The 24,561-nt window shown below is 62.4% G+C and overlaps 1 protein-coding gene across 1 annotated transcript; it reads right to left on the minus strand.

The window, feature by feature from the left end:
* Window positions 1-6,976: 6,976 nt before the first annotated feature.
* Window positions 6,977-20,884, minus strand: Bpifb3 (BPI fold containing family B member 3). Its single transcript, XM_047542133.1, has 15 exons — window positions 20,773-20,884; window positions 19,821-19,977; window positions 17,980-18,084; window positions 17,437-17,577; window positions 16,153-16,216; window positions 14,972-15,032; window positions 14,277-14,368; window positions 14,005-14,184; window positions 12,541-12,594; window positions 10,563-10,733; window positions 10,041-10,108; window positions 9,149-9,191; window positions 8,396-8,459; window positions 7,782-7,858; window positions 6,977-7,006 (listed from the first exon to the last, which is right to left on the minus strand). The coding sequence occupies exons 1-15, from the start codon at window positions 20,882-20,884 to the stop codon at window positions 6,977-6,979; spliced, it is 1,419 nt and encodes a 472-aa protein (XP_047398089.1).
* Window positions 20,885-24,561: the final 3,677 nt, after the last annotated feature.

Below are 24,561 nucleotides of genomic sequence, written 5' to 3' on the forward strand. Positions count from 1 at the left end.
GGAAATCTGTCCACCGTTTACCCATCTATTCACCCACCCATCTGCTCATCTCATTCTCACCCTTCTGCCCATCAATCCACCTTCACATCTAGTTATCATCTAAACAAGACAGTCATATAACCATCCATCCACCCATCCACCCATTCACCCACCCATCCATCCATCTATCCACCCATCCATCCATCTACACATCCACCCACCCATCCACCCATCCATCCATCTGCCCATCTGTTTATCTGCCCATCCATCCACCCATCCACCCAACCATCCACCCATCCACCCACCCATGCACCCATGCACCCACCCACGCACCCATCTACCCATCCATCCATCCATACACCCACTTACCCACCCATCCACCCATCCATCCATCTGCCCATCTGTTTATCTGCCCATCCATCCACCCATCCACCCATCCATCCATCCATCCATCTGCCCATCTGTTTATCTGCCCATCCATCCACCCATCCACCCATCCATCCATCCATCCATCTGCCCATCTGTTTATCTGCCCACCCATCCACCCATCCACCCACCCACCCACCCATTCATCCACCCATCCACTCACCCATCCACCCATTCATCCGCCCATCCATCCACTCATCCACACATCCACCTTCTATACCTCCTGCCAGCCAGCAAACACCCCCCTTGGCCTCCATGGAGAACTCAGTTCTACACCACATGGTTAAACCCGTAAGCAAAAGGCTTTCCCTTTTGAGCCTCTGCTTCCTAGTGACCAGCACATTGTATGGAGTACACAGTACACATTCAGTCAACTGCAGTCATTGCAGTTGATCCTCGAGAAGTGGGCAGGGAGTGTTATGAGCCTGGAGGGGTCACGCGTGCACTTCGAGGTGGGCTGGCGAGCCTCCAGGGAGCTCTGCGTTGCTGCCTAGTGCCCGCCTCTCCTGCTCCTTCTCCCCAGGCTACAGTCACCAGCCTTGGAGACAGAGTCTGAACCAAACTGAAGTCGTTGCTTTCAGTCCCTCCACTATACATTCCCGCCTCTTCTCCTTGTTTCCTTTTGTTTGAGTTCCATACAGTCCCCAAGCTCCCGCTTCCATCTGCTCCCAGGAAAGTTCGGGAGATGCTCATTTATACTATGATATGAAGGGCTGATATGTCCAGGAATTTGTTTTTTTCCCACTTCCTCGCCTCATCTACCCCTACCGCCTCGAGAACCTGTGTTCAAAACACAGTGGAAAAGATGGGCACCGTGCAGGAATACCCAGCACCAAGCAGCCGCTGAGGAGTGTCCGGGAGGTAGCAATGTCCCGGGAGGTCGGCGTCCCCGGGAGGACCTGCCAGCTTTGCTCACGCACACACTGGCATGACTCAGGCCTTCTGGCTGGTGCTTTTGGGGTCTCTTGAGGAGGCCCATGGTGCAGGCCAGATGCCCAAGCTCGGAGGGCTCACCCGGGCAGGTCTCCGGTCTGGGACATTCTCCTTGTCACCTCCCCAGGCCTCACTCCCCTGCTGGCCTGGACACAGAAAAGGGAAGGGACTCCTCCTTACCCCAGGAGTCCCGGCAGCTCCGTCCTGAGGTCCTGCTCACCAGGCCCTCTGCTTTCAATCTGTCCACAGGGCAACCCTTATATAGCAGCCAGCTGGACCCAGAGGGGGCCCACCATGTAATTATGAGAGATCAGAATTACAAGAGACCGGAATTCAGATTTTTCTCTGCAAGTTGAGCGCTGAGCCCCAAAGCCACAAGGGTTTGTGGTTTGTGGCTAATTCCAAGAGGTGTCACCCCGGATGGCGTCATGTGAGCTGGGGTTTATCATGATAGCTCCTGCTCTGGACCCACTTCGGAAAATCCTGGGGAGGCCCCAGATGGATTCTCACCCCAAGACAGGCACTGCCCATTCCAGGTGGTCTGAGGACGGGCTGGAGCTGCCCCAGGGCTGCACTCAGCGTCAGAGGACCCAGGTTCAAACCCTGCTCAGCCCAGACTCAAGCGTGGCCCTGGGGGGTCCACTCCCTCCTCGGGGGCTGACATTGTTTCCGCCTGTTAAGTGGCTGTAACTCCTGCTTTACGGGGCTGCTTTGAGGACCGAGGGAGATGGATACGGATCCAACTCCTCACACTTAGGGCTGGTTTTCCACGATCTAGATTTTTCCAGGATCTAGATTTTTCCAGGATCTAGATTTTTCTAGGATCTAGATTTTCCCCAAACACTTCATCAGGTAATGGTCACACGTGCCTGTCAGTCATACCCTCTGACCACAGCTGCCACGTACACTGTTGTGTCCGCTCGCTCTCGTGGTTGTCCATCCACTAGTTCACCTTTTAGTTTTGCATTTTATTTTTCATGCATTTCAAGGTCAGGTGCCAGCATCGCTGGGCGCCCCTCAACCACCTCAGCACGCTGGTGAGGAGTCTTTCCTCCCCAGGTAAAGTGCCCAGACTGGGAAGCATGGAAACCCTAAGTGGCCATTTGCAGAGTTCTGACAATTCTATGCCACCACGTCACCCACACCCCTGTCACCACAGAGAGCATCTCCATCACCCCAGAGAGCGCCCTACTTCCTGGTGCGCCCGTCCCTGCTCCCCTGGAGTTGTTCACTGCGGGGCCCCGGCCGGGCTCTTCCCTGGCGTTGGGGGCTGTCCACCCCACTGCCCGCCCCCTCCTCTCGCCTCTCCCACTTGTCCTCCCGCCCGCTTCTGGTCTCCCTGGCCTCCCTGCCTCTGGCCTCCAGGTCCCTGCAATCCTGCCATCTGGGACGTCCTCCTCCAGGTTCCACTAGTCAATGCACGAAGCTTCCCAGAGCTGCTCCTTCTCCCTGGACCACGGGGATCCCCAGAGCTCCTGCCAACCAGGTGTGTGCCTGCTCCTGGCCCAGACGCAGCGGCAGGTGGGGGTGAACGGCCGGCGGAGTCCTCCAGGCACCCTGCTCCCCGGTCCCGTGCCCGTATTCGGAGGATGCCACCTCTCCCCGGCCCCCGGCCCACCGCCTGCCAGTTCTGAGAGGCGGGGCGTGTGCTCTGTCCCCGCCAAGGCCAACTCTCGAGCTGGGCCCGAGTCCCGAGTGTCCTTGCCGGCCGCTCCCTGCGGTGGAGGGTCTCCGCGGGCCACTCCGCTGAGGTCACCGCCAGCTTCGTCTGCGCCTCAGGGCGGCCTCGCCTTGGGGCTCCCACTGGTGGGTGCGTGAGGGCTGCGGGCTTCACACACTCTCATCACGTCTCTGCTTTCAGGGTCGCGAGATCGAGTCTGGAACCGCCCTGGCCTGCGGAGCTCTGGGAACAGGCCCAGCGCCCCGGGGCTCAGTAGGTGGCCTGCTCCTCGGGTCCCTGCCAGCTCCATGTGGCAGCAGCTCAGGGGGGACTCGGGGGCCCAGCTGCCCCACTGTCTCCTGTGGGCGCTCGAAGGGCTTGGGGGTGGGCACCTCCAAAGGTCGCACAGGCCACCTGCGTCACCCTTTCCAGCAGGTTTAGGGTCAGGTAGGAAAGGTCTGGAATGTCCCTAAGCCTCGGTAAACGGTAGCCCCCTCTTAGCCCCTCCGCGAAGCCGCTTCCACCAGGGACAGGTTCTGCCCGGGCTGCTCCGAGCTTCACCTGTGCCGTCAGCGTCTTCTGGGCACCTCAGTGCCCCCCGCCAAGCAGGAGAAGGGCGGGCACCTCTGCCGGGACGCGTCTGAGGCCCTGGGCCTTGTCTAAGCCCTGTGCTCCCCATGCCTGGCCCTTGGTGTGACATAAACCAGCTGAGCACACAGGACACCTCGAAAATTCAAGTGACGTGCAGAGCTGCCCACCCGAGGGAGCAGGGACCCAGGGGCACTGCAAAAGGCAGGGGCAGCGTCCACACACAGGCTGGCAGTCACCAAGGCTCTGCCCCCCCTTGGCCCTGAGGCCTGCCAGGCCCCAGTGGCCATCGGCTGACCTGTCCCCTAGGCTCGCCTGGCCATCCTGAGAGGATTAGTGCAGCCTTGGCGCCAGGGAGATCGCCCGGCTCTGCGTCCAAAGGCCCTTTGTCTGGAGCTGGGGAACCTGTGGGGCTGGACAAGGACTTCCAGACTCCCTGGGAGGTGACTCACCTTGAAGGTGACTCAACCCTGCAGGGGGCCAAGCCTGCGTGTGCAGGTCACATGGGGGCTGCTGGGATCCGGAAACAGACCCGTATGCACCTCCAACCCCTCCCTCAGCCCTCACCCTCTCGTGAAAGGGGCACGCTTCTTGTCTTGTGTTACCCCACCCCAGGGTGGAGGTTCAGAACCCGGCTCCGGAGCTGAGTGTTGGGGGAGATGAGTTCAAGTCTCAACCTTGTCGCTGCCGGGCTGTGCGGCCTTGGTGCAGCACTGACCCTCTCTGTGCCTCAGTTTCCTCAACTACAGGGTGAGGTAAAAACAGTTCTTAGAAAGTGGGACTAATTTGAGGAGTTGAGAACATAATGCATTTAAAGCTGGTGGAAGCATCTGTGGGTGCATAGTAAGTGCAGGAAGGTGCTTTTGGAGCAGGTAAGAGCCCTGGGCTTTGAAATCAGGATCAGAAATCTCTCTCAGAATCCTGCTTCTGCTGCTTCGGAGCTCTCCAATCCTGCTTCTCAGAGCCTCCGTTTCCTTACATGTAAAAGAGGAGGTTAAGCATCTCATATAGTGTCTGGTATACAGTAGGTGCTCAATAACATCAGCTGCTCTCACCACCTCTCTGTGCAGCCACAGGACTCACCAGGGCACAGCAGACGCTGTCCCTGACACTGAGGAACTCTGGGTCAAGTGGGGGAATGAGGCAGGGCAGTGGCCGTGAGATGGACGGGCCTGGCTCACAGGGCTCCACTCTGGTTTAAGGTGGTTATGGCGGAGCAGGTTCATCAATGTGGGTTTCTTATAAAGGCCAAGTTGGTCCCCCTCCTCCTCTCCTCCCTTTTACCCTTCTGCCTTCTGCCATGTGATGACACAGCTCAAGAAAGACCTTGCTAGATGCTGGTCCCCCAATCTTGGTCTTCCAGGCCTCCTGAACTGTGAGCCAATAAACTTCTTTTCATTATAAATAACCCAGTCTCAGGCATTCTGTTATAGTAGCACAAAACTGGCTAAGACAGAGCCTGAGGCGCAGAGGCAGTTCTGCCCCCCTCCTTGACCACAAGGGGGCCGGGTTACAGGTGGCCTTGAATCCCTAACCTGGGGACTTGGACGACTTCCGGTTAGCACTGAGGATCCTGTTGCCGAGGGCTGTCAGCGGACCAGAGACTGTCACGTGAGGGCAAGCATGAGTGGGAGGAGGGTGGGCTGGCAGAGTGGGAGACCCGGGAGGGTGAGGAGGTGTGCTGGGGCTGGGGTGGAGGAGGGAACTGGCGGGGGGGCCTGGGGAGGTGACAGGGTGCATCCGTGACAGCGGCCAGCGGGAACTGGTGCTCTTGCTGATGAGGCGCCTTCCTGGGTGCTGGTTTAATCCTCAGGACCCCATGCCTGCGTCATCCTCAGTGACTGGTGAAGAGCCCCAGCAGCCAGGATGGGGTTTGGACCCTGGTGGCTAGCACAAGCGCTCAGTGAGCCACGCGGGAATCAGCAGACACGGGGAAAAGGAGTCGAAGGTTACCTCCAACAGGCCGCTGGGCAGCCCCGGCGCAGGCTAGGTGCCCGCCATACCGCGGGAGGGAGGACGGACAGAGGAGGGAGGATGGACGGAGGAGGGAGGGAGGGACCTCAGGGTCACTCCTCTTGGTGGGCAGACCTTCAGATGGGCCCTAGCCCTTCTCTTCCTGTCCCCAGCCGAAATCCTCTGAGCCTGTCACCAAGGCTCTTCACTCTATCTCTTCACTCAAGCCCACCCCCGAGGGCCAACAAGGGCCCCCCCTCACCGAGGAGGCCCATCCTGAGCAGAGGACCGGAGTCCTGCCTCTCTTCCCACGCTGCCTCCGTGCACTGCTTGGGCCGCGGCTGCCCGGCTGCCCCAGGGGCAGGTGCATGACTCTTCCCAGGGAGGTGTCCCTGTTGTTGTCCAGCCAACGGGGCCTCCAGGCAGGGCCAGCCTCCTGGAGGGCTGGCTCCTCTTCTCCCTGGAGGCTCCCAGCCACCCTTCAAAATCCAGCTCAGAGGTCCTTCTGAGAAGGGTCCCCAAGTCAGGGTCAGAGAGATACAGGCTCAGATGCACTCAGAGACACAGAGCCAAAGGTGGAGAGAGGGAGGGGGGGGGGAGGGGAGGGAGAGAAAGGGGGAGGGGGAGGGGGGGGGAGGGAGAGAAAGGGGGAGGGGGAGGGGAGGGGGAGAAAGGGGGAGGGGAGGGGAGGGAGAGAAACGGGGAGGGGGAGGGGAGGGGAGGGAGAGAAAGGGGGAGGGGGAGGGGAGGGGGAGAAAGGGGGAGGGGGAGGGGAGGGGAGGAGAGAAAGGGGGAGGGGGAGGGGAGGGGGAGAAAGGGGGAGGGGGAGGAGGAGGGGAGGGAGAGAAAGGGGGAGGGGGAGGGGAGGGAGAGAAAGGGGGAGGGGGAGGGGAGGAAGAGAAAGGGGGAGGGGGAGGAGGAGGGGAGGGGAGGAAGAGAAAGGGGGAGGGGGAGGGGAGGGGGAGAAAGGGGGAGGGGGAGGAGGAGGGGAGGGGAGGAAGAGAAAGGGGGAGGGGGAGGGGAGGGGGAGAAAGAGGGAGGAGGAGGGGAGGAGAGGGGACGGGAGGAAGGCTGCCCAGGCCAGCCAGGAGCTTCTGCCTGCAGCTGGGGAGGGCACTGGAGGCCAAGGCGAGCCGAGGTGCCCCTGAGCCACTGGGGACGAACCAGCCGGGAGGCAGCGAGATGGAGGAGCGGTTTATTGAAGGGGTGGGACCCTGGCTGAGGCCCCAGGGCACTCTCTGACACAGTCCTGCGGCTGACCCAGCAGTCCCAGCCCAGGCTGAGGCCAAGCCGCAGGGCCAGAGGGCGAGGTGGACCTGGGTGATCGGGGCACTTATACTGTCCCCGACACAGAGGAGAGACTGGGAGGGAAGCTGCGGCAGAGTGGGCAGGTGGACAGGCTCTGATGGTCCACGGCGGGTGGAGGCCACCTCCGTCTCAGGACGCCACCGTCAGTACAACGGCATTCTGCAAGGAGCAAGAGTCCTCGGTTAGGCCCTCTGGGATCTTGTGTCCCACGTCCCTGCCTTGGCCCATGCCTAGGCCGCCTGCATCATCCCCACCTCCACCTGTGGCCAGCACTGGGCCTGGAACATGGTGGGCTCATGGAATGACTGCGTGGACTGATGCGGAAATGGTGGATGAGTGACCTCCCTGTGCGGGACAGGTTGCCAACTTAAGAGACCCAAGTCCAAGTGCCATGTCTGCCACAATGCTGGGTGACCTTGGGCCCCAATTTGACCTCCCTCAGCCTCATCTGGAAAATGGGAACCCCCTGTTCAGCCCACCTCCCAGAGCTGTTCCAAGAATCAAAGTTGTGCTGGTTTGATCAGGATTGTGAGGTTGCATCAATCTTCAGCAAGAAAAAGTGTCACAATCTACTAGTCATGTCTGCCACAGTCACAGGATAAGGGAGAAACAGCACAGGACCAGCTACCCTTGGTCCAGCAGAACAGATTCCATGAGTAAATCTAAGCTTCCATTCTACTGGGTAGAGATATTTGAATCCAACAGAAAAGACTTCTGTGATCGATTGACAATGTCTGCCAGGGCAAGTAAGGAAGAAGCAGTAGCACGTCTGCCATGTAGTTACCGTTCCTGAGCTAAGCAATTTGTAATTCTCTGAGAAATTCAGAAAATGATGGAAGGAGAGCCCAGAGGGTGAGGTGGAGCATCGCCCTCTTGAGTGTCAAACAGGGCTTTCCAGACACGAGCTTAAGGCCCCTCTGCTTGGGAAACTCACCTCAATGATCTGTAGAACCGAATTGGCAAAATTGACATTGAGAATCTTAGGCAAGGGAATTCCAACCTCCAAGTCCTCTGTGAAGAAGGAAAAGTTGAAAAAAATATATATATTTTCTCAGAGCCTACAGACCCTTGGATCCTGCTGACCTCATTCCACAATTTTCCTTGAGCCAGTTATTTTTCTTCTTGCGGACTCAGCTTCCTATTGGCAAACTCCTATTCAACCTCCTACACCCAAACAAAACAGTCCCTTTTCTGCATTGTGTCAGTGGCTCCCCTCAGCAAAGCCTCCCAGAGGCTCCGTCCATCCCTTGCACGCTCTGGGGTCCCATGTTTGAATTGTGTGTTTATACAATTATTTCCCACTGGCTCCTGGCTGCTTCTGGCAGGACCGGGTCAGCTGGGTTCTCGAGGCCTGGGGCCTGGGGCGATGCAGGTGCTGATCGGTGGTGTGTGGATGGAGACGTTGGCACCTTGGTTCCTGCATCTTATAAATGGGGGATGGACCCCGCTCTGGCTTCAGGGCCCGTCAGAGCCATGGGAGAGGCCACGGCTCAGACCATCTCAAATTCAGACATGCTGCTGTCCAAGAGGCAGCGAGGGCGGCCGTACCGTTGAGCATGGGCATGTAGGTGGCCCGGAGCACGTCGCGGAGCCATTCCTCCAGACGGGACGCCTGCAAAGAGCACGCAGAGGGACGTGGCTCCCAGGGAGGCAACCCCGAGGCCCCGCTGAGCCTCCCCCAAGCCTGAGGACACAGCTCCTGGCGCGGGCTGCCCCCCACTGACCCTACGGGCCCGGGAGTGGGTCTGGCTCCGCCCTCCACCCGGATCTAGCTGTCCTCCTGGGAGAGTCTGTGGGGCCTGGGCTGGGCGTGTGGGGCGTGCAGTGCCTGAGAAAGAGGAGGCGCCCCTGGCTCCGGAGAGACTGGGGTCTGATCCCAGATGCCCGTCAGTTCAGGCCCCTGGGGAATGTTCTAGAACTTGAGACCGTCCCAAGATCCCAGAGCCTCAGAACTCTGTGAGAGGCAGGAACCGCGGGCTCTGCGTGGAGTGCTGGCACTTCCTGGGTCGGGGACCTCGCTATTTCGGGTCCTCGCGAGGTCCTAGGGTCTGGGACCTCATGAGGATCCGGGACCTCGTGAGGATCCGGGACCTCGGGAAGTGGCGAGATCCACCTTCCTGAGCCGAGCACCGACCCAGGTGCGCACACAGGCGCCCTCCTACGCGCCCTCCTAGGCGCCCGCCCCGCCTGCTGGGGCAGAGGCCGGCTGAGGCCAGCTCAGACAGGCCCGTGGCCCGTGCCAGCCCCTTCCCCTCCCATCTGAGGGCCTGACCACCAAGCTTCTCTGTCCCAGGAACTTACATCGAAGGTGCTGGTCGTGGAGGAGACCAGCTTGACGCTGAGCCTGGCGGAGAGGAGAGAGGGGCTGAGGCGGGAGCGGCCCTGCCCACCCCAGCCGGCCCAGGCGGCTCTCCAGGATCGGGGACGGACGACTGGCCCAGCTGGCCTCCCGCTAGCCTCGCCCCAGAGCCTCAGTTTTCCTACCTGCGGAATGGACTAGAGGGATCTAGCCTCTCTTCCAGGACGTCCCAACCACCACCTCTGACCCCACGGCCTTGGAACCGACCCTGGGTGAGTGAGTGGCCCTCCCCAGACTGAGCACTGGACACAGAGCCCCCATACAGCAGGTGCTCACTAAAGGCAGTGACCGGCTGAGGGATAGCACCTGGCCCAGGGCAGGTCGGGGCCAGAGCCTACACCCATGTGCCCACCTCCTGACCGCCCGAGAGGGGAGGCCAGGCTGCACACTGCTCCAGGACCCCGGGACCTCACTACGGAGCCTGGCGCAGAGGGCTCTGCAGACTGTAAGGTGCTGTGTGTGTGTGAGGGTCGTCACCGAGCCGGACGCCTCAAGTCACGACCGTCGTGACGCCTGGTCACCCCCGAGGCAGGAGATTAGAGAAAGAACAGGTTCAAAGAAGAGGTGACGCTTTTGACAACAGCCTGGGACCACGTCCCTACGGCCGGCCTTGGGGCTGACCCCGCAGGGCTCTGGACTGGCCTAAGGCAGCCTTACCCACCCGTCGGCCCGAGAGCCCCTCTGCCCTCCTAGCGTGGCCACACTGCCCCTCCCGGCAGCCCTGGAGCTGGGGGACATGAAGCCAGTCTCCACACTCAGCAGGCGGCCCCTGCCCCTGGTCACCCCTGACGCTGTGCCTACACTCAGGACAGTCCTGCCCCAGGGCCCCCTTACCGTTCCAGGGACAGGGTGACGTGCAGCTTGGTGGCCGAGGGAGCCAGCTGTGCGTCGAGGGTCAGAACCTACGGGGGACGCAAGCAGATGGGGGACCCTGCTGAGGCCCTACTGTGTGCCGGGATTGGGGCTGCGGGGTCCTGGAGGCCCAGCCTGCGGGGTGAGGGGAGGCCCCCTCCACTGGGGCGCCAGGGCTGAACCTCAGAGGACGAGGCGTGAGCAGGGGACAGGCCTTAGCCTGGGCCACGGGGCCACCAGGGAGAGGCTGCAGGGCCCACTGGGGGGGAGCGCAGAGCGAGGCCCGTGGGGAGAGCCCAGCAGGAGGCGGAGGGGCGGGGCGACTCCTGAGGTCCCCAGAGAACAGAGGGGACCGGCCGGCCGGGTCAGGCGCAGCGAGAGCCCCAGGTGTCCAGGCCGGCCTGCGGGCCCAGCGGTGACCAAGTCGGGCCTCCCGCCTGCCGTCAGGGGAGGGCAGGGGCCGTGCAGGGCCCCGGGGCCAGGACCCTCCGCCCAGGCACTCACCGCGTTCAGCTGGCAGAGGGGTTCGGGGGTCCCTCCAGGGACAGAGAACAGCACACGGATGCTGGCTGGGATGGAGACCGTGGCCTTCTTGCTCTGGAGCGTGACGCCGGGGGCGTCCTTCACCCGCAGAAAGAGCAGGAGGTGCTGGCCGGGCGGCAGCGTCCCCAGGGCCTAGGGAGAGGCCAGCAGTGCAGGGGTGGGTGGGCAGTTTAGCTGCCCAGACCAGAACCCACCTGCCAGTCAGCAAATGCTTGGAGCAGCTGCTGGGCCCGGCACTGTGCCCAGCAGAGGTTACAGCCGACGCGCAGGCGAGGAGACAGACCCGGAGCCACCAAGGCTGACTCGTGCTTCCTGCAGAGATGAGACCCTCCCCCAGGTCCAGGGGCCTGGTAGAATGCACCCCTGCCTCCCGCCCCCTCACTTCTCCTTCCTGCTGCTGGCAGATCCTCCCCCTCCACTCACTGGCCATGGGTCATCCCTCCAACCTGCCACCCTGCTCCTGCCTCAGGGCCTTTGCACCCGCTGCTGCCTCTGCCTGGGAATGTCTTCCCAGCCGGCGGTATGGATTCCCCCTCCCCACTTTCACCTGCTGCTTAAATGCCTCCTCAGCGCGGCTTCGCAGAGCACCCTGCCTAAAGAGTACCACCCCAGGCCCGACACCACGTCCCGTCCCCGTTTCCTTCCGCCTTGCAGCTCTGCTCGCGGTCGCCAGGGCTTCTACCCGCTCTTCACCGTTTTCCCCTTTCGTAGCCTCAATGCAGGCCATCCCTGCACCAGCACAGGGCCCGGGACCCAGGAGGGGCTCGGGAGGCAGTAGTTGAACAGCTAACTGCATCATCAGTCAGGGGATTCGGGTCTTGTGGTCGTGGCCTTGTGGAAGGGACAGACACTGGAATCACGGGAACTTGGGACAGAGGGCACAGCCCTGGACACTCCCCAGCTGGAATGTGGGGAGCAGAGTCTCACGCCCAGGCTCCCCGAGGACCTGAATCAACAAGGCAAGGAATCTCCAGATCCCACCCTGACGGCTCCACGGAATCTGAAGCCATAAAACCAGAGGCAGAGCTGCAGCCAGAGAGTGGTCACCAAGGCTTCAGGCTCCAGAGAGGAGCCCAGCCTCCCTGCTCCTGAGGGGGACCCAGCCCAGCTGGCTGCACCCACAGATCCCTGCCCTAGCCGCCTCTGCCTGCCCCAAGGCCTCTCCATCATCTTACAACTCCAGCCCTCAGGAAGTTCTTCTGAATGTCTAACCCTAGTCCCACTCTTTCCTTAAGACTCCCATGCCCTTTAGCCAGGGGACTCTGAGAAATGGCAACCCCAACCTTATTCCCCAAGGCTGCTTTCGATCACCACTGTCAAGGGCTCACAGAGTTGATTCTCTGCACCCCCAAACGCAGCTGCCACCTGCATCCCCTTGGTGAATGCCCAGGCTCTCTGGGCCTCTTTCCAACTTCTGTCAGAATCTGCTTTTACATAAGGACCCTGTGGTAGTCATTTCTACTTTAGTATGAATTCAGATCCTCACAGTTGTAAAGTGGCTGCTCCAGTCTCGGCTGGGTGAATAGGAAGGCTGGGATCGTGTGTTAATGCCTCTAGGCCAGCCTCCCTTTCCTCCCTCTCAACCAGTGCCCTGCATCTTCTCACTGGGGAAAGAGGAGACTAAGATCAAGATGAAGTTGGAGGAAAGGGGCTCAGCAACCTGGGAAGGAGCTCCTGTGCTCTGCCTGGTAGAGCAGCAGTGGCCACAGGACAAATGCCCAGTTGGCTTCCTGGCGCAGTCAAACCCTGGTCCTTTCCTCTCTAAGCAAAATCTGCTATCAGGAAAGGACATGGTATCAGTCTTTCACACTTCAGTATGAATTTGGATTCAACATCCATCACCGTTGCCTGGAAAGCTATATTGAGAAAGAGTCTGGAGTCCATTCAGCCTCTAGGGGAAAGAGCTACTGTGATCAAAGCCCATGAGAGGGCCACTCACCTCAGGGACCAAAGCTGCCAGGTCTGTAGTTGACAGAGGGACATTGCTGGGAACCTGGGCCAGAGACAAATAGGAGAGAGAGTTGGTGGCGAACACAGAAACGGAACGAGGATCCTCAGTGCACACGGACCAGCTTTGTCCGCGCTCCCCACGGCCTGGCCGACGCACACACCATGACAAACACTCAGCTGCTTCTGTGAGCTAGCGATTCCTGGCACCTGCCGCCAGCCAGGCGCTCTGTCAGAGCTGCTCACGCCTCCCCGGGACACGGGCTCCGAGGGTGGGGGCTCCACTGGCCCCATTTCCAGATGGGGACCCCAAGGCTCCTGCCCAGGGCCACCACTGAACCGGAAGGCTGGTTCCAGAGGCCTTGAACTGCTCATGATCTGAAGGCCTCAGACACTGTTGCCTTTGATCCAAATAGTGGGCTCAAAAATATGAATTTCCCCCACGTTTACAAACCAGGGGGTTTTACATAAACTTTCGTTTCTGCCTGAAAAGTTGGAAAAGATGGTCACACTGAGGCTGGACCGTCCCTTGGGGCTGCTGAGTGCTGTCCTATGGGTGGCTAGTCCATGTGGCCCTGCTCCTGGGCCCTGGTGGCGGAGACCCCACCAGCTACCTGAGCTGGCTTCTCAGACCAGAGCTCTGCACACCGGTGGTCGCACAGACAGGGATGGGCAGGAGGACCCCAGACCCACCCAACACACCTGTGGGGCAGGGGCCCGGGGCGTGGCCTCTGAGGCGCCTCTCCCTTGCCACGGAACTCAGGTGCCCACACCCGTGCATGCAGGGTGCCCGACTCCCCCTCCACCCTCAGACTCCTGCCCGGCTACCACGGCGCCCATCCCCGGCTGGAAGACACCTGCTCCCCACTGCTGTTGTCTCCGGACTCCACCTGCAGAAACGAAGAGGCCCGCCTCTTCCCCTGGGCCTGAGCTCCAGCTGGGGAGCCCAAGTAGCTCGGAGCTCACCGCCTCTGACCAAGGCTGGGACCACGGAAATGCCTCTGGGTGGGGGCTCTGTGGGCTGGGCCTTCCGACCCCAGGGTTATGAGGAGCCAGAATGGAAGCAGGGAACTCCCAGAGGCTTCAGAACAAGAGTGCCAGCGACTTCTAGCATAACTCAACCCAGGCTAACTTTTCTCCATCTCCAATCTGCTCTGGAGAGAGTAGTGGAAATGTTAGCCACTCACACTTTAGTATAAAATGAGCTTGGACTCAGGAAGGACTCATGGTGCCAGGACAGAAGGTCGGCTTCATTGCCTCTACCTGTTTGGGCCAATTGAAGGTGATTCCTAGAGTGCTGACTGAGAAGGTTCAGAGGTCTCCCTCCAGCTCAGCAAGGTCCTCCCCGAGCACAAGACGGGGCACACGCCAGGAACCTGTCCGACTCCTGGTCCGAAGGGCTGCTCAGTGAGACAGGTGTGCCCGGCATGGCCAGGGCTCCCCGGGAGGCACTCACCAGCTCAGGGGCGAGGTCTATGTCCAGGGCGCCATTGGTCTGCAGGAGTCCGAACACAGTGTTGAAGAGGTACAGCGGCACGGTCACCTGGGACGTGTGGTCCTCTTTGGGGGGCGCCTGGACCGGGACGTGGGGTTTGGGGAAGTCTATGACATCACCAGCTACGCTCCTCACGATGGGCTGCAGGGGCAAGAAGCAGCATGGGAGGGTCTCTGGCGGCTCACCGCCTGGCCTTGACCCGTGTCCCCACCCACGCACCCGGCCGCACTCACATTGACGTCCAGCTCTATGTACTGGTTGGAGATGAGCGGCAGAGTGGCCAGCGTGAACTCCACGGACCCCAGAGCCCCCAGGGGCACCAGGCCTGTGCGGGGAGGAGAGGCAGAGGGACCCTGAGCCTAGTCCCCACAGCGGTGGGTGCCTGCGTTTACCGGAGCCTGCGTTCACCAGCACCTGCCGCAGGCCTAGGGCTCCCGAGTGCTCAGTTGGGGTCTACAGCACCACCATGTCACAGAGGAGGAGCCTGAGGCTCAGGCAAGGAGGTCGCCAGCCCAAGTCGTGCAGAGACGCCTGCCCCAGGTTCCTTCCTCCTGCTGGCCATGTCTGTGACCTTCTCCAAAGACCCCAAGTGAGCACAAAAGGCCCCGAGTCTCCCAAGGAGCAGGGAGCCTGGGGGCTGCTGTGGCTCTGGGGCCTGGGCCTCCGCCTCCTTGTCTGACAGAAGACTGTCCTCCTGCGTCTGACCACAGGGCTCAGCAGACGTTGGTCTGCGGTGGAGGCCGTGAGCCTCCACACCCCGCCAGACAGGCCTCCGCCCAGCTCCTCCCAGCCCTCCCAGCCACAGCCTCCTCAATCGGAAGGGAAAGTGCAAGGTCCCAGGACCCTGGCCCTGCGTGCCTCCCCGAGCCCGCTCCCCTGGGTGACTGACGGGAGGGAGCCCAGCGCGAGGAGGCGGGACCCAGCTTACCCAGCGTGGCCCCCAGGAGCTCATTGACCACGCCCAGCACGCTGTCCACCACGGGGCACAGCTGTGGAGGCAGGAGTTACAGGGCCATGAGCCGGAGCCCCGGTGCAGGAGACAGCTGCGCTCTCTCTAGGTGACTTGCTCTGCGGTTCTGGCCCCAGGGGAAGGCAGAACGTGGGGACTGGTGGGGACCCACCAGGGCGGCAGGGAGGGGCGGAGAGGGGCCCCGCCCATTCCCTCTGCTACGCAAGCGCAAGCCCCGTTAGGAGCCCCCAAGGTCGCTGGGGGACCAGGGGAGACATTTCCGAGGCCAGCGGCCGGCAGCGGGGTCAGAAGGAAGGCGCCCGCGGTCTGCACGCGGAGGGCGCTGCTGCAGGCCCTGCTCCGATGCCAGGCCAGTCCCGGACGCGAGGGGACGCGGGAGGGCCGGAGGGCCGGGTGGCCCTGCGGGAGTGCCGGGCAGCCAGGGTGCTGCCTGCAGGGGAAGCCTGGAACCCGACCGTGAAGAGAAATCGCTGGTCTCCGAAGAGGGCAAGACCCCCTAGGGGCCGCAGGGCAGCCACGTGCCCTGTGGAAGTCCCCTGCCGGGCCTGGCGGGGACCCTCGCCCTGGCGTGGCCTCCTCTTCAAGCCCAGGGCAGCAGCGTTGCCGACCCCAGGCCCCGTTTCCCACCACCAGCCAGGACCCACGGGGGGCGCGGGCTGGTCCCGCTGAGCGGGCGGGAGGCCCGGCCTTTGCTCTCCGTGTGACCCCGGCGCATCGCTGCCCCAACCTCAGTGAGATGGAGCCTGGGCCAAGCCAGGTGCCTTTGTCCCCTCTGATGGAGACCGGGCTGTGGCTGGCCACGGACACACACCCCCGGCAGATTAATCATCGTGTGGAAGGATGTACACGTGAGGGACTTTCTAGACGTGATTGCCGGCACCGCTCGGCTTACAACAGGTGACGGATTTTAATGTAAAGGTCCTCTAAAGAAAATCCAAGTCAACGTGATAACAATAATGACGATGATACAGGTGGCAAAGACAGAGTGGTGGAAGAAGAGGCAGATTTGGGGCGGGGTCGCTCCCCACCTGGAGGTCTGGGGAGGCTGTGCCAGCAGGCCAGGGCGGGTTGCCGGAGGGTGGGGAAGTGCCCGAGCGGCTTCACCCCAGCTAGGGAGGGCGCGGCCCAGGGCCACTCACCATTCCCGGCAGCACCTTGCACAGCGTTTGCTCCACGACCCCGAAGAGTGGTGCGGGCAGCAGCCTGGCGGAGGGGACAGGGCCACGCGGGGTCAGGGCGGGTGGGCACTGCGGGTCTGCAGCGTCTCCTGGCTTGGTGGGGTGGCCGGGGCTTGGAGGACCTGGGTGTCAACCTTGCCCTATTGCAGGGGACTGGGGACTGGCTTTAGGTCCCCCCTCTGGACATGGCCTGCTCTACCCCATTGCTGCTGCCCCGACTGAATGACAGCAGAGGCGCCTCATCTGCCACCGTGTTCGACGTCTGTCCCCGTGCCCCTTGCAGACAAGGACCCGTGGGCCTAGAGCCACTTGGGGGCGGCGTGGGGGTTCCGTACCTGTCCTTGATGAATGAGTGGGCAGGCTGCGGCCCTGAGTGCCTTGGCGGGCTCAGGCCTGTCTGGACGCCCGGGGTGCAGGGTCACACCCCGCAGGGCCACGGCCAGGGCGCCAACTCCCCTCCCACCCCTCTCCACAAGCCCGCAGAGCCCAGAGAAGCAGGTGGAGCCGGGGAAGCTAAGAGACTCCACCGGCCTGGCGTGTCCTTGCTCAGGTGTCCGGAGACAGGAGCACCCAGGAGCACCAGGTCCACCCCACTCCTGGGAGCCAGCACAAAGCCGTTTGCTGACTCCCGGCGGACAGTGCTGGCCCTGAGCCTGGAAGGCAGAAACTAATGGGAGACACCAGAAGGAGCGGGGCCTGGCGCCACTGGACGTGGGCGTAGGGCACTGCGGAAGCCTGGACCTCGGCAGAGACCAGCTCCTCTCCACCTCAGCCTCCATCTGTGTGTATGACCTCAGGCGAGTGCCTCGCCCTCACTGGGCCTCCAGTGTCCCATGGGAAGGACATTCACACAGGGTAGGGAAGCCCACCCATCCTTGATGGCCCCACAGGAAGAGGGGAAGTGTTTTCCAGAGTCCAGTCCTGCCTGTTATGCAGACTGGGACACTGAGCCCAGACAAGGGGTCACACAGCAAGTCAGGGGCAGAGCCCTGTCTCTGAGGTGCCAGAGCAGGGACAGAGGTTGGAACAGATGGAGAGATCCAGAACGGCCCCCCTGGCCAGCTCTGTCTGGGGAGAGGGGACCTCAGGATCCAGGGGACTGGAGGAGGAGGAGGGCCAGGAGAGGGTGGTTGGCAGGAGCTTTGGGTTGGGCAGCAGCCTCTGTCCTGGGGGACCCAGATGTCTGAGGTGGCTGCCCCAGAGCGGTGGGGTCGCAGTGGGGACAGGGCTGCAGGGGCGACTCACCCCGACATCAAGCTGATGTGGCCCAGGAGGGTGCTGCAGCGCTTGAGGATGAGGATGGGCGTCCCCCGCGGGCTTACGCCCAGCGCCACCCGTGACGACACGTTCACCTCGACCCCGAGCTGCAGGAGGCCCCCCAGGGGGCTGCGAGACAGGGCGCTGGGGCGTGGCCAGGCTGCCGGACCCCACCCGCCGGCCACGCCCCGGCCACGCCCACTCGGTTACTGACAGGCCCTGAGAAGGGGCGAGCGGGCCGGCTGCGGGTCTAGTCGCCTGCCCTCGTCTCTGCCCTGACTCCATGTCTGGTCTACACGTCCCTCCCTCGCTTTTCCCACCCGCTCCGGTGAGCTCCAGGCACAGGGGTCTGCAGAGAGCAAGATGGGAGTGTGTGGGGTCCATGGGGAGGAGGTCTCTGGGGAGGGGTGATGCGTAGGATGGGGGCAGGAGGGTGGGAGTCCCTTGACAGGAAGTGGATCTGGAGGCCAGGGAACGGTAGGGAGCTGCACCCCAAGAGTGCAGGAGGCTGGAGACCCCAGGGCAACTCACCCGGAGCCATGCAGGCCCACTTTGGTGTGCAGGCTCAGCTGCACCCCAAAACCTGGCAGCAGCCTCAGGGACACCTTGGGCAGCGTGAGTTCCTCAATCTTCAGCCTGGGGTGGGGGGAGGAAAGGACTGCTCAGGCCCGACCCCTCTCCCTGGCCCCACTGGGGGCCTGGACCGCCCTGGACTAGGCAGGGCCAGAGTCTCTCCTGGGCAGGTCTCCTTGCCACAGAACCCACAGGGCACCCCCTGGGCCTCAGTGTCCTCATCTGTAAAGTGGGGTGGCACTAGCTGGGGTGGACGAGGGGGTGCAGACTCGGTACAGTGTGTGCCAGACCTCCACCACCCTCTCACCACCGAGGCTCAGTGAATTCAGGTGCTCCCCGCCCTGTTCCCACAGCCTCAGCCCTGGCTCGGCCTCTGACCTTGACATCGTCCCCACCTGCACCCCAGGCACACACACACACAACCCAAGTGGCCCCTCAGACCCGGCTGGTCTTGGGCCATTACCCTCTCTGTCCTCCAGGTCTCTGCCCAGGTAATTACCTAACTCCACTCTGCAGCCCCCCTCAGGTGGCCTGGTCCTCCTGGCGCTCAGCTTTCAGCTTTGAGTCCCCTCCTCCAGGAAGCCTGCCTTACTCGACGCCCTCGGGGTGGCTCCGCCCTCTGCCTGGGCCCCTCCACCACTGTCTGAACCACGGGATTGTCAGTGGCTCTCTGAGGCAAGGACAGCGTCAGGTTCGCGCCTCGGTCCCCAGCCTCCTGTGCAGGGGATTCTCCAGCGGGGACATTTAATCTAACAGGAGAGCGTGGGTTGAGGGCTCACTGCCCCAGGTGGCATCTCAGTGCCCGACACAGGTTAGCTCAGGGCCCTGGCAATGACGCCGCCAGTGGCTGCTAACAGTGCTGATGACCCTGCCACGGAGCGTCACGCAGCCAAGCCCAGCCACGGCGGCCGCACCAGCCCGTCGCAGAGGCGCCGGCCGTTGGGGGAGGCGGGCTTCCCTCCCCTCACTGCCCTCCGCACGGAGTCCTCCTGACAGCCTGGCTCTGGGCTTCGGCCTTCTGGGGCCTGTCTTGGGCAGACTGGTCTCCACAGGCCTTGGCCAGGCTGCATGGCCTGCGATCAAATGGACACCGTCCCCTCCGCCCCAGGTGGGGGAGCGTGCCGGGACTTCAGTGTCCTCACGTCCTAAGCGCAGTTGACAATTGCCCTGCCTCTAGATTCGGCAGGACAATTCATTTGCAATGCTGGCACAGTGCCGGACACACAGAAACCCCGGACGGGCGGCCACTAAATTACAGATATTAACTATTATGTGATATCATTCATTCGAAAGTATGTGGGAAGCATTATGTGTCAAGCCCTATTTATGAGATGGGGACACAGCAGTGAACTGTCCAGATAAAAATCCTACCGACCCCAGATGGAGTTTATAATCTCCCAGGAGAGAAAAAAACCCAAACCAATAAAATGTATGGTGTAAGGGAAAGTGACATGTGTCCTGGTAGGGATAGCCAGGACAGGGATCTTTTGAGCAGATCCCCGAAGGGTAATGAGGGAGCCATGCAGATACATGGATTAGCCCAGAGAGGCCAACAACTTGCCCTGGGTCACACAGCGGGTGCCCAGAATCCACCCCAGCATGGAGCCTCAATCACAGCGGCCTGCGGCCCTTCTCGTCCTGCCAGGCACGCAGTCCAGTAGCTATTTGCTCTGTCCTTCCTGCTCCACTCTCACATCGATTGAAGAGACCATCTCCCCTCCATTTCCTGAAGCAGAGATGAGGGACTTCCTGTACCGTACAGAGCAGGTGGGCATCCCAAGGCCCCCGCAGGGACTCACCCGGACAGCTCCTCCACGACACCAAAAATCCCTCCGTAGCTCAGCAGGCCGCCGCCTCCAAGCAGCCCTCCGGAGCCCAGGAGGCCCTGGTTCACAGAGGTCACCGTCCCCAGCACATTCTGCAGAATGGGCCCCCCCACCAGGGAGTTCTGGATGGCTGCGGAGAGGCCAGAGCAGGAAGATGCTAGAACCCGCCCCAGCCCCAGGGCCACACTCCCACCTCTCCTCCGAGAGGCAGGGACACTGTTTTTAAACCAGAATTGAGCTGGAGGTCACCCTCCAGGGGTGGAGGCCACCGGTCTCCTACTCCTGCCACAGGGCTGGGGACAACCCTCTGCCTGGGACACTGAATCCCACGACCAGCCTCACTTTACAGATGGGTAAACGAAGGCCCAGAGAAAGGCAGAGACGCGCACAGGATCGAGCAGAAAAGCAGCTTTGGGGCCAGTGGTACGACTCGGGCTCTGGATCCTGGCTGCCCGAAGGTGAGGCGGAACCTCAGGAGAGGGGCCTGGAGCCAGCGGAGGAGGCCACGCTGGCGCTCCCCGGAACCCAGGCCAGGCCCTGTGCAGACTGAGAAGGGGAAGGCACCCTGGGGGTGCCACAGGCCAGGTGACCCAGAGGGTCCTGTTTGCCCCTCTTCTGCTCCGTCCCTGAGGCTGTCACCACGGGCCGTGGGACCAAAGGCCCTGCAGGTCTCGCTCCCGGTCCACGGCAGAGGCGTGCCCGGCCGAGCCCCGCTCAACTCCTCGGCCCCAGCCCCCGGCAGCCCCCACGGCCTCAGCCCGACGCCCAGACCTGGCCGGTCGCCCACTCGAGCCTGCCAGCAAAGCTGGGCCCCGGAACAGGCTCCCCTCTGGGTCCCGGGGGACCCCCCCCAGCGGGAGGATCACGGCCTCGAGGATCCTCGGCCCCCAGGCCGCTGGGCCCCCACCGCCCGCCTCGGGCTCACCTTTGCCGAGTTCATCCCTGTCGATCCGGGCGAGCGTGCCCACCGTCTCCAGCAGCCCGTGGCCTGGAGCGACCAGGCCCAGGAGCAGAAGCAGAGGCCACACACCCAGCATCCTCCGCCACGTGCCTGTCGGGGTGGAGCAGGACTCAGGCGACCCTCCACCCAGGCCTTCTCTCTTCCCCTTCCCACCACGGACCGGGCCTCCGTCCACCTGGTGCGGCCCAGGGCAGCCTCACCCGCGGGGGAGGACTCAGCACCGCGCCGTGCAGCCCGGCCACCCGCTGGCCTCGGAGGTCCCTCCCAAGCCTCCCCTCATGGGACCCCATTTCACAGATTGGAAAACAGAGGTCGGGAGCTTTGGAGGGGGCTTGACGGAGGCCCCGGAGCTCAGCAGTGGCAGGGCCAGAATGCGGCCTGAGTCCGTGTGACTTCGAAGCCTTTGTGTGATCCTGGTGGCCCTGGGTGGCCCTGGTGGCCCTGGAGAGAGGCTCGGAGGCGCCCCTCCAGGACAGCAGGACGGGCCCTGGCTCATGGGCCACTTTCAGAAGGTGTGCTGAATGGGTCCTCCCTCTCTCTGTCCCCAGCTCCACTCCAAATGTATTGAAAAGGAAAACGGGGTGGAAAGTGGGAACGTGGCTAATTACCAGTTCCACACCATGGGCTTTTCCTCATGGAGTTCCACGTTGCCCACCCATCCATCTATCCATCTCTCCTCTCCTGTCACCCCTGCTGAAACCCTGTAGTGGATCCCCACTGCCCTTGGAATAAAACCCAGGCTCCTGCCATTGGCCACCTCGGGGCCTTTGCACATGCTCTTCATTTTGCAAGGAAGGCTTTTCCCTGGGTCATGGCACAGCTCCTTCCTTATCTTTCAGGCCCTAAACACTCACCATCTCCTGGGGGAGGCCTCTCCCCTTTACTTAGTCTAAAGAAAACTGCCTGTCACTGAACACCACCCAGAATATTTATTTTAAGGCATTTATCACAATTTGCAGGTACACAGTAGGTGTTCGTGTCCTCGTGTGCCATCTCTGTTCTCCTGCAGGGGCCAGGACTGTGTCTCGGGCCACCATGAATGGCTGTGTGCTGGAGGGGTGCCTGCCAGGGGCAGGGGTGAAAGTCCAGCAGCTTGTCACTCACCAGCCACAAGCCCTGTGTGTTCGGGGTCTACCCGGAGAAGGCCCCTTTCCTTCCCTGGCGCCAAGGGACCACGTAGAGCCATGTGACCCAGCAGAAGTCTTGGCTACGTGCGCCTTGCTTCATCCCAGAGTGGCCCTGTGACCACTGGGGTCTCTCATAGAAGAAAACACCCCCATGACGGGAAGCCAGCCAGGTTCCGTGACTTAGAGGCAATGAGCACCCTTTGGATCGTAGGACGATTCTGTCCCCAGCCTGCCTGCACCTGAGGGCCTGTGTAAGCCTGTGGCCTCTCTGGTTCCCGGATCTCTCAAACGAGATTTTCTCCTCCTGCCACCCCAGGCACTCCCAGGCCCCCTGGGGTGAATCCTTTCTGTGCCCATTACTCAGATGGGACCGTGGAAGACCATGGAGTCCAAGGCTGGGGATCAGGACGGGGCCAGGGCTGCTCGGGCTGCCTTACCCGCTGCTCCTGTGGCTCCACGGGTGGGTGGGGGCGCCTGGCCTCCTGTGGGTTCCTCCACCCAGGGAGCCCAGGGACAGCCCTTATATGCCCACAGCAGCCCTGGGGACACAAAGGGGGCAAAGCCGCCAGAAACCCGTCAACTCGTCATGTCAGGAGCAAATTGCGGTTTTCCCCGAGGGCCCAGGCTAAGCCTTCCTTCTGCAGAGAGGGGAGAGGGTTGGGGTCGGTGCCCAGGGGCGGGAGAGGGGCGTGGGCTGCAGAGGCTGCCTCCTCCCCAGAGCTGGGCCGGGGGCCCTGCCACCAACGACTCCCTGTCGCGCGCCCTCCAGGTTCCCCAAAGCCACCCCAAGGGCCCAGAATCTTCCATGCCTCCCCCACCCCTCCACAAGACCTCAGGGGGATAGTGGTGGCTTAAGGCCACTGGGCCTTCTGACCCTCTCTACCAGGCTGGGGCCTGGTGTGGAGATGGCCATGGGCCTGGAGGGGGGACTCTGGGCAGATTTGGGGGGACACCAGCTCTACCCCCTCCTAAGGCCCAGTATCCGCAGGACGCCAGAGCAGGCAGCTTGGTCCCCTCCTGGGGTGGGTCCAGATGACAGTGATGAGGGATTCCCTCCTTCATTTGCTCATTCGACAGCAGGCATTTATGGGGCGCCTACTGTTTGCCAGATGCGGGGGGAGATCCCTGTAAACAAGAGACAAGGCCCTGGCTGGGGGGAGCTGGCCGGGAGAAATGCAGGGCCACGTTACTTTTAAAGAAGGCTGGAGGACGCAGGCGAAGGTGGACTGGACCCCGAGGGCGTCCTTCTCTAACCTGGTGGACCCGAGGGCCTCCCTCACGTCGCGCATGCGCGACGTCCATCTTTCGCGCGGGCTCCCTTCCTTCGGCTCCTCCTAAGATTTTCAGATCTGCCGACCGCCCTCCAAGTCGGACTCGCCACAGTTCAAGCCGCCTCCTTGCGTGGCCGTCACGGCGGACACTCAGCCCTGGACCAAGCAGCCAGGAGGTAGCCGCCAGAGCGGGACAAAGCAGGAGGACCCGGGGGTGAGGGACAGGGCTCAGAGTGGTGGTCTGACTGCAGGAGGAGAGGCCGAGGGCCGGGGGTGCCCGGGAGGGACGCAGCGCAGGCCCTGAGGGCTTGGGGCCCAGTGCGGGGCTTCCGCTTGCCGTTCTGCAGGGGCCTGCGGGGTCTCCCGCCCCACAAGCCCCCTGAGCCCCAGCTGGAGGAGGCGCCCCTCTGAGTCCCCTGGGTCCCCTGACAGGCCAGCCGGTGTCCCCTGCAGGGCCCTGAGCCCCTGCCGGGGGAGGGGGGTGGCAAGGCAGTGCCTTGTCAGCCTCTGTGACCTCTGAACCCCTAACCCCGCAATGCCCCATGACCCGTGCTTCCTGCACCCTGGTGTCCACCTGGGACAACGGCTTCCCACGAGGGCCACTCGTGGGTGGACGCTGGGGTTGTCCCTGTGTTCTCCTGTCCAGAGGTGCCTGGCCTTCCCGTGGCCGCTCTGGTGAGGGACGTGCCGGCATGTCCCCCCCACGTCTCTGGGTGCCTGTTTTACTTTCCTGTCTCTCGGGTCACCCTGGAGCGGGACTGCTGGACCACAGCGGCACCTGTGTGTTTGGCTCTCCTGGATGTGGCCACGGGTCTCCCGGTGGCTGGGCCAAGCCATGGCTCGCCCCGCCGGGGTCTGCAAGGGTGGCAGCCACGGCTCCTCGGCCTTGCCAGCACCCGGTGCCACCAACGCATGAAGACACGTATTCAAAGGAGGAGGAAAGCAAGCGGATGCCTAGCGTTTACTGAGCGCAGACCGCGTACCCCGCATCTGATGGGTATGCACACATCTAGTTGACCCGGGAGGTCGGTGCTATTCTCATTTCCTGTCTTGCCCTCCAACAGTGGGGGCTCAGCAAGGGAAAGCAACTTGCCCGGGGCCGCACAGCAGTCCAGCCAGAACTCTGTCCTCCTGGCCACCGCCCAGCCCAGCCTCTGGAAAGAAGAAAATGCTACTGAGTTTCTGGCCTGCCTCTTCCTTCTCCCTCTTCCTTCCAGACCCCACGGGGGACCCCAAACCCCACCAGCTCCCCAGACACTCCCTTCCCCTTCGTGTACCAGAGCCAGGTCAGGGACTGGGCCCGCCCAGGGCAAGACTCTGGCCCCACACTGGTGAGAAGTCGGCAGGGGCAGCGC

The sequence above is a fragment of the Sciurus carolinensis genome, chromosome 2 (assembly GCF_902686445.1).
Source record: "Sciurus carolinensis chromosome 2, mSciCar1.2, whole genome shotgun sequence".
Taxonomy (NCBI): domain Eukaryota; kingdom Metazoa; phylum Chordata; class Mammalia; order Rodentia; family Sciuridae; genus Sciurus; species Sciurus carolinensis.

What these genes read in the sequence shown, in the direction of transcription:
- Bpifb3 (XM_047542133.1), bottom strand. Translation starts at nt 20,884, where the DNA reads ATGCTGGGTGTGTGGCCTCTGCTTCTGCTCCTGGGCCTGGTCGCTCCA. An exon ending in GTGGGCCTGCATGGCTCCGG is followed by an intron (nt 17,578 to 17,979) that starts GTGAGTTGCCCT and finishes CCTGTCTCGCAG; the next exon opens with CCCCCTGGGGGGCCTCCTGC. An exon ending in TAGACCTCGCCCCTGAGCTG is followed by an intron (nt 12,595 to 14,004) that starts GTGAGTGCCTCC and finishes TCTCTGGCCCAG; the next exon opens with GTTCCCAGCAATGTCCCTCT.